Source organism: Pyrus communis, chromosome 1, assembly GCF_963583255.1.
Source record: "Pyrus communis chromosome 1, drPyrComm1.1, whole genome shotgun sequence".
Taxonomy (NCBI): Eukaryota; Viridiplantae; Streptophyta; class Magnoliopsida; order Rosales; family Rosaceae; genus Pyrus; species Pyrus communis.
In genome coordinates, this window is record NC_084803.1 from 4,526,130 (window position 1) to 4,539,809 (window position 13,680).

The 13,680-nt window shown below is 38.7% G+C and overlaps 1 protein-coding gene across 1 annotated transcript; it reads right to left on the reverse strand.

Annotated features, from left to right (window-relative positions):
• Positions 1-641: 641 nt before the first annotated feature.
• LOC137736969 (transcription factor MYB44-like) lies at positions 642-2,117 on the reverse strand. The gene has a single exon (XM_068476302.1). It carries the CDS (start codon positions 1,936-1,938, stop codon positions 991-993), a length of 948 nt encoding a protein of 315 aa, XP_068332403.1. The 5' UTR covers positions 1,939-2,117; the 3' UTR covers positions 642-990.
• Between the last annotated feature and the right edge of the window lie 11,563 nt (positions 2,118-13,680).

The following is a 13,680-nucleotide window of genomic DNA, read 5'->3' on the forward strand; positions in this document are numbered from 1 at the left end:
AAGGGCAAGGGCCCTAAATTTGGAGTGCCCTCTAGCCCAAAAAGCCACATTTAGAGGTCCAAGAAGAATAAGGCTAGTGATAGGCTATGTCAAGCCCATCCAAAAGCCCGAGCAAGTTATGTCTAGCTTTGCGCCAGCGGGTAAAGCTAATGTCAGCTAATGTCAGTCACATTGTTTTTTTTTTTTTATAAATTTTTTGTGTCTGGTGTGTGCAATTCATGCGCAGAAGAGAGTGTGAACCAACAAGTAGATTTCTAAACGACTTGATGATCTAGACCGCGGGATTTTAAATGGCAAAAACGTGTGGAAAAATTACCATTTTAAGTCGTGGAAAAATTAGGTGCATTGAATTTCAAATGAGTTTGGAAATATAAAAAATTTCCTTCTACACTCCTCAAGAGTGTATTTTTCTATCCAAATATAAAAAATTTAAATTGTAGAATAAGATTTTTAAAATACCAATATCAATTCGTAAAAGTAAAAAGTTATATTTATAAATAGTACCGCCATTGCCCTTAACAATGATGGAGTTGTTGTAAAATAAAATAAGTACTATACAAAGTGAAGAATAAGAACAATTTAATTGGGTTGCCTGCTGTAACCAATCGTGGTTCCGTCAACTTAATTGAGTAGAATTTCAATTCTTCAAAATTTCCCATTTTATATTTTTGATTTACCAAAAATATTATTTGAAAAGGAATTGGTTGTTGAGACTGGTAAAATTTGAAATTTCCATCTACCCAGGTCTGCCCTCCATTAATAAATATCCGCAGTTGGTCCCTCTGAGTCTGTACACTACCAAAATTATTTTCACTAGTAATAAAAATAAAAAAGAAAAAGGGCAATTTAATAACAGAGTTGGATCTTTTTTCTTCTTGTTTGGGCTTTCGGGCTAAATTAATCCGCGTCGGACTCATTTTCTCGATCATCTTGATGATCATCACCACCAGCACTACTACGTCATTCCATCTGGTTCCTTCCTTCCTGAAGCTACTCGATTTTGCTAATCCCGATACGCTTTATCACAGCGTTTCGGATGGCTTCGGTATGCATGCACTGCCCCGTCTGCTCAATCCCCGTCATGTAGTTCCTCACCTCCTTCCTGATCATCTCCTGCATCACATCCAGGAACTCCGAGCTGAAAAACCGCTGATCGTTGTTCAAATTGCTCTGACGCGGCGGCGGCTGCAATCCTACCACCGGCAGCGGAGCTGCTACCTCATGTGGTTGCTCTACCATCTGGGTGGGACTAACTATCGGATTGGATCCGAATCCGGACGCCGTACGATTCGACCCGTCACACGACTCGGATCCGGGAAGCGAGAGGCTGAGCGAGGTGGGCGGATCAACGGCCACAGCTGATGCCGCGGCCTCCATCGGCGGCGGAGCAATGGGAGGAGGTACGGGTCTCGCAAGGGGGGTGAAGACCTGAGAAGAGGGAGAGACACCGTCGTGCAAGCTAGAATCGCTCAAATCGGATCCGGAAGGGCTACCCGGGTTAAAATAGAGACCCGTACCCGAAACGGCGCCGACGCTGGCGGATCTTTTGTGCGGCGGGTGGGCATGGACGTCGGAGCTCAAATCTTCGGACATGGAGGAGCATTTGCGCTTGAGGGTGGAGTTCCAGTGGTTCTTTATGGCGTTATCGGTGCGGCCGTTGAGCAACCGGGCGATGGTGGCCCACTTGTTTCCGAACCGGGCGTGGGCCCTGATTATGGTGTCGTCCTCTTCGGGACTGAAGGGGCGGTGCTCCACCTCCGGGGAGAGCTGGTTGCACCACCGCAGACGGCAAGACTTGCCGGATCGACCGGGAATCGACTTGCTGATCAGCGACCAGTTTCTTGGGCCGTACATCTTGACCAGATTCTGTAACGCTTCGTCTTCCTCGGGGCTCCATGGACCCTTTATCCGATCCACCACCTTCTTTGTGGAAGCCATAGAAAACAAATCCTAAATTTTTGTCAAATTAAATAGAAATTGAAATAAAGCTCGAAAATAATGACATAATATTCTAGAGGGAGGCTAGAGGGCTTAAAAAGGAGAAAGAGGTGGCGGCATCGGCGGCGGCGGTGGAGGCGGAGGCGGAGCCTCACCTTGTTCTGAGAAGAAAAAGGTGATACAGGTGCGGGTGGGTATATATACGAGGAAAAAGATATAGGTGACTGGGGATAGCCGGTCCGAGTAACCGGTCTTAGCCGTTGCGTGTGTGGATTTTTCCAGGCAAGGCAGTTATTAGCATACAGCTGTCAACTAACACGCGTCGCTTCCTTTTCCCTCTAACCTACACGTAGAAAATCTAATAACTCCAACTGTTTAGCTTTTTTTCTTTTTTTTTTTTTTTTTTTTGAAAAAAAAATGGAAAAATTAAAATAAAAGTGATCAAAATTATCTTCGGCTACTCTTGCCCTACTCTTTTCACTAGAATCCTGTAAAGTCATCTCAAATTTGAACGATAGGCTCAGAGATGATGATCAATGGTGGAGCCCCCCAACGGTTCAACAACCTCGAATCTTGACTAACTTCAATGATCATCGTTTATTTGGTTGATGAAAACGTAAGTTATGTGACAGTCTATTCTGTTATTTACGTTCACTTTTTTTCTAATTGTTTTAATTTTTTTTTTAATATAACCGGGTAACAATGGTAATTTCACTATTAGTTTTCTTTTCCTTTTTTCTTTATTTAATTTGAGTTTTAAATAAATATTTAATTGAGCAACTTTAAATGACAAGTGGGAGGTGAAAACGGTAACAGTAAACAATTGAAGATATGTCACGTCTCTAAAACCGTGGGATTTAAATGTTGAACGGCCGTTTTGGAAGTTAAACAATGACCGGGATGTTGCTGTTATTAGATTTTTTATTATTTAGTTTAACTTATTTTGTTAAATATACCAACAAAAAAAACTTATTTTGTTAAGTATTTAAATTGAAAAGTCACTTAGTTACCGTGTGATGATATTCCTATTTACTTGTAAAGAGAAGGTGTTAAGTTTGATTGTGGCCAAATGAGAATTTGAACTATATTATTATTAACTCATTATAAGGGTAAGTCACCCCTTCATTTTAGTGTAGGTAATACTGTTTATTCCAATATATATATATATATATATATATATATATATATATATATATATTTAAATTAAAAGCAATAATGGGGTTCAATATAACGAAGACATATTTGAGTGTCGCCTTCAAACAATCATTTTTGTCAAACCCGTAATTATGTAATTAAATGACAACATAGTATATCATAAATTTAGACTAATCAAATAAAAATGTTATTTTATAAAAGAATCACGAATATCACTTACGATTTCACGATCACGCTCTCCAGATAACATTTGTGATCTTTATCTGGAACAAAAGGATCTAAAATTTTGAATTTGAAAAATGAGAAATTAGATGTTAATTAGAAAAGGGAAGGGTAGGGTTTGGTTTGGTTGGGGGTGGTGGGGTTGGAATTGGATGGGAAGCGTAAGCAAGCGGATGATTTTGACCAAATGACAGCCTGGCGATTTGGCGGGCGAGAAAAAGATTTTCTCTCAGAGAGATGGGAAACGGATGCCCGGAAGTGCTGAGCTGGCTTACGAAACGACCAAAATTAAGTAGCAGAATCGGGGGACGAACGGTATTGCAAATCTGTCAGGTCCAGCCCGTAAAATCCCAGGCCCACACTACTCCAGTGGGCAGTGGCCATCTCCCTAACTGCCTACTTCTCCAACCGCCACGTGCCGGTCACGCTCCCCCCACTTGAAACTGAACTGCCATAACGAACTCCACCGTCTAACCGGCGGAATTGATTCAATTGAATGGTTTGTTGTTTGGTCCCTTCCTGGTTGCTTCATCCCTTTGGACTTTGATCTTCAAATTAATTTCAATCTGGTGGAGGTCGCCTTAGGTTTTATGGTAACGGTGTTACATCTTTGCAACTTAATACCAAATCTAATTATTAATATATATAATGTAAAGAAATCCATCAATTAATGGTTCAAAGAAGTTAGTATGGTGTGACATTTTCAATTACCATATATAATTTGTTAGGATGTACATACGAATATTTATTTTATTTTTAAAAGGGGACCAGTTAGTGGTTTTGTCGTAGCAATCCATCATTTCGAAGGTCGAAAAGACTTACAAAAACATTCCAACACAACGTATCAAATGTAACAACCCATCCTCATTTTATCGAAACAAATGGGGTATTTTCATGAAATTTCACATTGAGCTAGATCTTTTTCTTTTAAAATTTGTTTTTGGGTGTTAATTGGTGAGCCCAAGGGGCCCACCTCTTGATTTGTCTCCTGGTTCCCTTCCCCTTTTCTTTCTTTTTTTTTATTTTTATAACTTTCTCTCTCCTCTCTTCTCTTCCCATAACCTCACTATTTCTCCCTCTCACCCGTGTTCTCTTTTAATTCTAAGCTCACTAGGGTGTTAATGGAGATGTTGATGTTGTTGTGGTCATTGATGATGAGGAAGATGAGGGTGTGCATGGAGTGGATCATGTAAGCTTTATATGTATATTCTCATCTCTACGTAGCATGAGGTCTTTTGGGAGCTCACTAGCTGCGGGTTCCGTAGGAACTCCGAAGTTAAGCGAGTTCATGCAAGAGCAATCCTATGATGGGTGACCCATTGGGAAGTTCTCCTGTGAGTTTCCAGAAACAAAACCGTGAGGGTGTAGTCGGGGCCCAAAGCGAACAATATTGTGCTACGGTAAAGTCGAGCCCGGGATGTGATGGGGGTCCGAGGTGGGATGTGACATCAAAAGTTGAATTTATGATCTAAATTTATCAAATTTTAGGTTCGATTAACTTTATAATAACATGGTCTTTTTCAATCAAATATTAAAATAATATAATATAGAATACAAAGAAAGATTTTCGGTAGCTTTGTCGCACGTATCAGCTTTCTCAGCACTATTGAAGAGACTAAAATACAAGGACCAAACTTTATATGAAGTTGGTTGAACATAAAACGTGATCAGACGCAAAATTACAAATGTAGTTCAAAGTGCAATCAACGTTGATTATGAAAGATGTTCTTAAGCATGATTGGCCTATATGAAACCGTTGACCCTAAAAATTACAAAACCTACGTGGCGCGCAGGCCGAGTAACTAATAAGCTAACTACGTCATTCGGTTGAATGCGGGGCGTGCCAACTCGTCGGCCGAGGAGTAAAATTTGTTGATGTTGCATTGAGCGCGTTGCTGACTTCTTTATCTTGCGACTGCGGCCGAGGAAGGAACAAATCTTGGCATTTGGATTCTTGAGCCTGAAGACAAGGCTGCTAGTTCTGCGAAGTTCACAAATCGTCGGCGCCGGATTCGGTCACAGTGATTATATTCGTAAAATTATAAGCACGTCGAATCGACATCAAATTGTACAGACACAAGTATTCAAAGGTGATGTATGTCTTGATGGTGAATGTGGTTCGACCGTCAGAATGCCGAACTCTGAAACTCACTTGTGAGTATCTAATCATAAAATCACTCGGCGTTCAATGCGTCGAATATCGTAACTCGTAACACCTTATTTCACCAAGAAGGCTAATAAGATGACTTTTGCCAATAAGAATTCGGAAACCCTTCTCGACCGAGGCTTGGATAGATAACCAGTCGACCTCAACGCAATGCTGTTTATCCAAACTGAATGTGCTCCTTGGTCGGCTGATTCTATGGGAACAGTGATGTTTATCCAAACTGAAGATGTTCGTCGGTTGCCTTCACAGTGTTGTTTATCCAAACTGAAGATGTGTCGGCGAAAAAGATAAAATAAAAAATTCTCAAGATGTTTGAGAGGTTTTGTGCAGAGCAATTGTGTGTTGAATTGAAGGTCTTTAATGTTGTCTGCAACTCTGGTATTTACAGAGATCGGTATACTCAAGTCGTGGAAACCAATCCCAATTGCACTGTGACTTTGAGTCTTTATCTGTTGCTAACCCCACACCTTATCACATCAATCAAAACCTACTGTCATCTTGAGAACCTGACCTTCCATCAAATTCGGCTTTCAAAGATTTATCCTGATGCAATCTTGTTTTGACTAGATTATTGGCAACATTCAATGTATATTGTTGTTTTGACCATATAGGAAAACAAAAGAATATTATTTTATTCTTTCCACCTCTATCTTTCACATGCCCTAAGAGAGACCATATCCATTTCAACTTATACCTCATTTCAGATGGCACCATGATTACCATTTTTCGATGATAATCATCACCAACTCTTTGCTTGGTCAAGTTCCAACTTCATCCATGCAGAACATGCTAATCCCTTTAAGTGTCTTTGTGCTGATCACTCCACGCAAACACGAATTGCATGTAAAGTCCCTCACCTACACGCATATGCATCATGCATGGAAGAAAATTTGTAACGCCTTGGAATACAAATCAAACCAGCTAGATTTTAAGATCAAACCAACTCAGAATAATTTAACATATTATTAAGGGATATTATCATGACTAAAAAAATCACAATATTATTCCCTCATAATAACAAAAAATTATCCTGATTAGGTCATCTAACGGTTAGAACTTCACTCACTCAACGGCATCGATCGCTCGGGTTGATTGTGTAATTTTGGGTTTTAACCCGAACAACTGAGCCGAACGAGATTGCTCCATATCTGCTTTATCACCAATAATCATATCGATTGCCGTGGTTTGTTCAACTGAAACCATGAATTGGTCTTGTTCGTCATTGGAACACTTTTCTGAGGACTTATTTTCTGAGTCAATTTTTGGCTCAGAAACTTGAACATTTTCTTCTAGGCCTACCACACTTTCAGCCTCGACCGAAAAAATAGGTAGCCTTTGTTCTTCAGCCAAAGTAACAATTTTCTTAGGCTGATGTCTGATTTCGCCGGAGCGGAAAATTGCCCCCGGTCTTTTCAACCAACCATTCCTCAAATGGAATCGATTTGTAGTAAAAAAACGTAAGGAAAATATTTTCCATCTAGCCAGGTATTAAATTGAGCCCTGTCTTCATTTACCCATTGCTCTTGCAGGGTAACAGGAGCTTTTATTTTCAACATGTAAGCGAATGACTTTTGCATCTTTGTATGGCCACGAAGAATTTTTTCCACTTCCAAAGATCTTTTTTGTTCCTCATTGTGTTTTTTGAATTCCTCTAGAAGCTCGTACAATCGGCTACGTGGAGCCGAATTGGAATCTTGATATATCATATGAACTTCGTAGTTTTAGCACTGGGTCCCACTGGACATGCCAAAATGTTGACTCTAAAAATTACAAAACCAACGTGGCGCGCATGCCGAGTAACTAATAAGCTAACTACGTCATTCGCTTGAATGCGTGGCGTGCCAACTTGTTGGCCGAGCTCGGCCGAGGAGTAAAATTTGTTGATGTTGCGTTGAGCGCGTTGCTAACTTCTTTATCTTGCAACTGCGATCGAGGAACGAGCAAATCTCGGCCTTTGGATTCTCGAGCCTGAAGACAAGGTTGCTAGTTTTGCAAAGTTCACAAATCGTCGGCGCCGGATTCGGTCATAGTGATTATATTCGTGAAAGTATAAGCACATCGAATCGACACCAGATTGTACGGACACAAGTATTCAAAGGTGTTGTATGTCTTGATGGTGAATGTGGTTCGGCCGTCAGAATGCCAAACTCTGAAACTCACTTGTGAGTGTCTAATCATAAAATTATCGGCATTCAATATGCCGAATGTCGTAACTCGTAACACCTTACTTCGCCAAGAAGACTAATAAAATGATCTCTGCCAATAAGGATTCGGAAACCCTTCTCGACCGAGACTTAGATAGGTAACCAGTCGGCCTCGACGCAGTGCTATTTATCCAAACTAAAGGTGCTCCTTGGTCGGCTGATTCTACGGCAATAATGATGTTTATCCAAACTGAAGATGTGTCGGAGGAAAAGAGAAAATAAAAAAAATCTCAAGATGTTTGAGAGGTTTTGCGTAGGGCAATTGTGTGTTGAATTGAAGGTCCTTAATGTTGTCTGCGACTCTGGTATTTATAGAGATCGGTATGCTCAAGTCGTGGAAACCAATCCCAATTGCACTGTGACTCTGAGTCTTTATCTGTTGCTAACCCCACACCTTATCACATCATTCAAAACCTGCTGTCATCTTGAGAACCTGACCTTCCATCAAATTCGGCTTTCAAAGATTTATCCTGATGCAATCTTGTTTTGACTAGATTATTGGCAACATTCAATGTATATTGTTGTTTTGACAATATAGGAAAACAAAAGAAAATTATTTTATTCTTTCCACCTCTATCTTTCGCATGCCCTAAGAGAAACCATGTCCATTTCAACTTATACCTCATTTCAAATGGCACCATGATTACCACTTTTCGATGATAATCATCACCAACTCTTAGCTTGGTCAAGTTCCAACTTCATCCATGCAGAACATGCTAATCCCTTTAAGTGTCTTTGTGCTGATCACTCCACGCAAACACGAATTGCATGTAAAGTCCCTCACCCACATGCATATGCATCACGCATGGAAGAAAAGTTGTAAGGCCTTGGAATACAAATCAAACCAGCTAGATTTTAAGATCAAACCAAGTCAGAATAATTTAACATATTATTAAGGGATATTATCATGACGAAAAAAATCACAATATTATTTCCTAATAATAACCAAAAATTATCCTGATTAGGTCATCTAACGGTTAGAACTTCACTCACTCAACGACATCGATCGCTCGGGCTGATTGTGTAATTTTGAGCCCAAACAGAAACTATTCTAATTCTTGTGTTAGATTAATTGAACACGACATGTAATTAAATGAACTTGTCAAATTACGACAGTGATTTATAACTTATAAGAAGAGGTGTGTGAGGTATTAGCAAGACGAGCGTGAGGATGGAAAAGGAAGGGAGAAACAGAAAAAAAAGGGAAAAGGAGAGAGAGGAAAGCAACAAAAACCGGTTAGTGACTATTCCCCTATCTTCGACGGTTTCTCTACCTTAACCAAGATGCAAATTTCGTTACGCGGGAAACAGCTGTCAAATAAACAAATACACGTAGGCACGCTGTTACCCACACTCTCTCATGTGCCAACCCGCACCCGCACCCGCACCCGCACCCGCCTTCCCACCTAACCCTGTCCTTTAGCCGTACTCCTCACGCGACTTCCACTGCCACACGAGTGTACCTCACGTGAGGTACGCAGCCCCACACATGACACGCCCGCCCACGCCCACGTCCACCACGTGATTAAATATGGAAACGGGAAGGTAATGGTCAAGTCATCACCTGCCCAAGGTGCTAATGGGTAGGGCTGGAAAAAAATCCCAAAAATCCCAAACCAAACCGAAAAAATCCCGATCCCAAACCAAAAAAATCCCAAACCAAAATTCCCGAAAATTTCGGTATGTCATCCCGAACCAAACCGAAATTTTCGGTATGGGATTCGGGATTACATCTCTATTTTTTCGGTATTCCCATACCGAATAGAAATACATATTATATATATATATTATTTTTTAATTATAAGAGAATTATTTTTTAATTAATGGTATTGGTAGCCACTAGTGTGATTAATCTTTGTCTCAACTAAATAACTAATGTTTGTTTGTTTCTATATTCCAGTTGTCTCAACTAATGTGATTAATCTTTGGATATTAGTTTCCTGCATACCTAGCCACTAGTGTGATTAATCTTTGGATATTAGTTTCCTGCATACCTAGCCACTAGTGTGATTAATATGTGGATATTAGTTTCCTGCATACCTAGGCAAATCAAGAAAACAAAGGAGCAAAGACCATTATGCATGCATGAACATATCAGTATACATATATTGTATATATATACACGGACAAGGTGGGTACAGGGCATGCAATTAGTTGAGCTCAAATTTTTTTCTTTTGTTTTCGAGTACACAATATAGTTGTTCTTTCAGACATGGGCGCCGCCAAAATTTTCATTTAATTACAACTATGTGGAGGAGGAATCAAAGTTGGAATGTGGGGTGAGATGGCATTAGCCCAAAAACTTTGTGCACAAATGGGTAGTGGGTAGATTGAAACTTAATTTTAGCCCAAAAACATAATATGTCAAATTTTAGCCCAAAAACATAATATGTCAAATTTTAGTCCAAAAGCCCAAAAACATTTCGGGATTCCCGATTTGTCCCGAAATCCCGAAATTATTTCGGGATTCCCGAAAATTGGGATTCCCGAAAATTTGGTTTGGGATTGGTATTGAATTTGGGATTCCCAAAAATTTCGGTTTGGGAATCGGGACAAGGGTTTCGGTATGGGATCCCATACCGAACCACCCCTACTAATGGGCGCCTAATTAATCTTGAAGCCACTAAAATACTGCAACTTGCAATGCCAACGGGTTTTGCCTTTTTATTTTTTATTTTGTTTTATCAAATACATTTCTATTTGTTATAGTAATAATTATGTTTTGTGTCATTAAGTACAATTATAGTACAACCTTAAATATTTTAGGATGTGTTTTACTTTGTTATTTAGTAATTGAGTTTTCTTAGCTCATGTCATAGTTGCTCTAAGCGGGAAAAAGAGTAGACTGCTTTGGCAGTCGCAGTCTGGATCTTGATATGTAGTTTTTCTCAACTAATCTTCTATGATATTGATTAAATTTTTTCCTATTTGGATATGATCCTTCCTATTCGTTTTGGTTTTCCTTAGTTATATATATAATCAGACGTTTAGTGTTATCATTATATTAAGAATCCAAAATTGAATAATGCTAATAATTTATTTATAACAGAAGTAGAATTTTTATTTTTTTTTATACTAGGGCTTTTGTTAAAAGGAAAATTAATTTGTGTTTTTATTGGAAAATAGAAGCATGTGGCTTAGTTTGTTAAGAATTTTTACACTTGTCCAGTATCTAAACTTTTGAGTTTACTTTATCGCTTGTATTTTTTTTTTTTTTTGAACAAACGATAGTATCTATATTAAGGGATGGGGGGAGTGGGTTAAGCCTCACAATGGGTCTGTCAGAATAATGTGGTTCAACATCTCATTTGGCGATAATCAAACATAAGACCTCTCACTTACAAATGAAGAAAAATACCACTAGATCATAGTACTAAATGACACTTTATTACTTGTATTGAAAAAAGAAAATAATTTAAAAAGCAAAAGAAGATATTAGAGAATATGGCGGATCGAAGAATTATCCCAAAACGTGGGCACACTAGTGGATAGCATAGCATGGCTTTTTGCAACAACTAACTATAGATATACACACTTTGGATTCTTTACAAGCAATACCTTCTCCCTTCTCCCTTCTCCCTTCTCCCAATGGGTTTAATATGTATGTCTGTGGGACAAATGTGGCAGTGCCGCAGCCTCTGCCAGTCCTTTCTTTCTCATAAGCTGTATCAAGGCTACATTCCGGCTCCCTGCACCCCGATCTCCTCTCCTCTCCTCTCGATCTGCACATTAAACAAATAGTAATATAATCCAAACTTGCAACTGTTTAGTCATGCAAATTGTATAAATATATAAACACATAAAATTGAATCAAATGGCTAAATATTCATGGATTAGTCGACCCATTTTTGGCACGTACAACTTTTTGAAACATAACATACAAATTAAACAATTCCGATCACGAGGAAGAACAGAGGATTGTCAACAAAAGAAGAGTCTTTGATAAGCGATAGTTGCAACATGGAATATGCAATCTAGGTACGGGTATTGCTGAACTGGTCCAACTGAAAGACAAGTTGATATATAAGGGACCCATACCATAGTAGCATGAGATTATGGACACGACATAGTACAGAAATATTTAGAGTTAAAAGAGCATTTCAAACATATTAGCGGACGACGTTTATGAAAAACTTGACTCAAACACACCGGAAAGACTACTCCAAAGGCATAGCTAGATCTCATTTTGTGAACAGTTATCCAAAGGGTTTGATCTCATTATAAAATAAATAAAATTTTGAAATAGATTCAGAGAGTATTGTCGGAGTGATATTATTAAAAGGTAAGATTTATACATCATTGATGGATATGCTCTATATTAAGGAGTTAACTTTTTTACCAACAACTTGCAATTTGACATGAATGCGTAAACTTTTTTTTAGCTAAGAAGCCAAGTAATGTGTGTTTTGGTATAAGTACTTAATATTTATTTGAATTTGACAAAAAAATAAAGAAGGAACATTATCATTGCATTGATCATAGAAAGCTTTATTGTATAAAAGGCCAGGGCCTGCGGATCCGTATCTTTTGCCTCCCATTTTGGCATTTTCCTTTCTTTTATGTCTCCTCCTATTTAAACGTTCACGATTAAATCACGTCAATATCTTATGTTGCAATCTTTTAGAGAGAGGAAGAAGAAGAAAAAAGAAAGAGAGAAGAGGACTATAAAAAAGGGGAATGGAAGGGAAAAAATCTTACTCTCGAGCGTAAATGTGACATGAAATGTGGAGTTTTGAAAAAAATTTGACCATTTTTCTTCAAGAAGTTGCCCACGATGGTCAAATTGGTTTCAAAACCAAGTTTTCCCATGCAGCCTGGGCTTCCTTTCCACTCTTTTCAGACACAGATGTCGAGTCCAATTGGCGGATATCCCACTTCTTTTTAAAACCTTGGATTTTGTGGGCTTGCCTTGTTCATTCAGATATGTTAGCCCTTGTAGACTAGAGTCCACAGAGAGTTTGGTCTTTCCTGATCCAGTCGAACGAAGGTGCAGTAATGCGGGACTTGTAATAGGGATTTTGTTAGTGATTGTTTCATGTTTTTGTTGTCTAATAACATTACTCGAACAATAGTTACAAAAATAAAAAATCAATCGAGGAACCTAGGATCATATAGAGTCTGAAAAGAGGGTAAGATTGTCGGGTTTTAGCGATCGGGGTTAATTTCTAACAAAAAAATGCTATCATGATTAATCAGAGTAAGTCTATTAGAAAACCCTCTGGATCTCTCGAAAAAAATCAGAAATCTACAACAAAAATATCTCATTATGATAAAATACGCAATCAAATGCTTTAAGAAAAGCCTTCACGCAAAAAATAAAAACAAAAAAAAAATCACGCAATTCAGGAACGATGGAGCACATGCACAACTAGGGATGGCACCGGGGCGGTTTGGGTTTGGATGTGTCATCTCTATACCCGAACCCGTTTATTTTCTCCGAATCCGAACCCGTAGAATCCCCGAATGGATTTTCCCCATAACCGAACCCATTGGGTGACGGACTTTTGATCAAGGAACGGTTTTCCCCATTATGATATTTATATATTTATTTATATTATTAACTAAATGAAGAATATTAAAAAATAAATAAATAAATAAATTGCTATTATTAATACAATGCATCTACTAAGTAATATTAAAAAATTATATTACTAAGAAAACATTTACACTCTTGAAAATTATAATCCGAAACCGAAAAATTTACCCGACAGTTATCCATAACTGTATACCCGGAATTTTATGCCTGAAATCGAACCATTTGAATCGGTTACTTGCAGGGATCGGATTTGACGGGTTAAATTGTCATCCCTATGCACATCCCCCTTCCCCAACCCTATAAAGAGAAAAGATACATACATTTTCACGCTCAAAAAGGACAACATCGCGGAAAGCTCAAAAGGATTCAAAAAGTAGCATGCTTATGGCCGGCCGTTGGATAAAACGTGGTTCAATGTCTAACATTTGCTCTACCATGCTTGTCCATGTTTGTTTTGG

Excerpts from the sequence above, each read along its gene's own strand:
- LOC137736969 (XM_068476302.1), bottom strand. The coding sequence starts at position 1,938 with ATGGCTTCCACAAAGAAGGTGGTGGATCGGATAAAGGGTCCATGGAGC.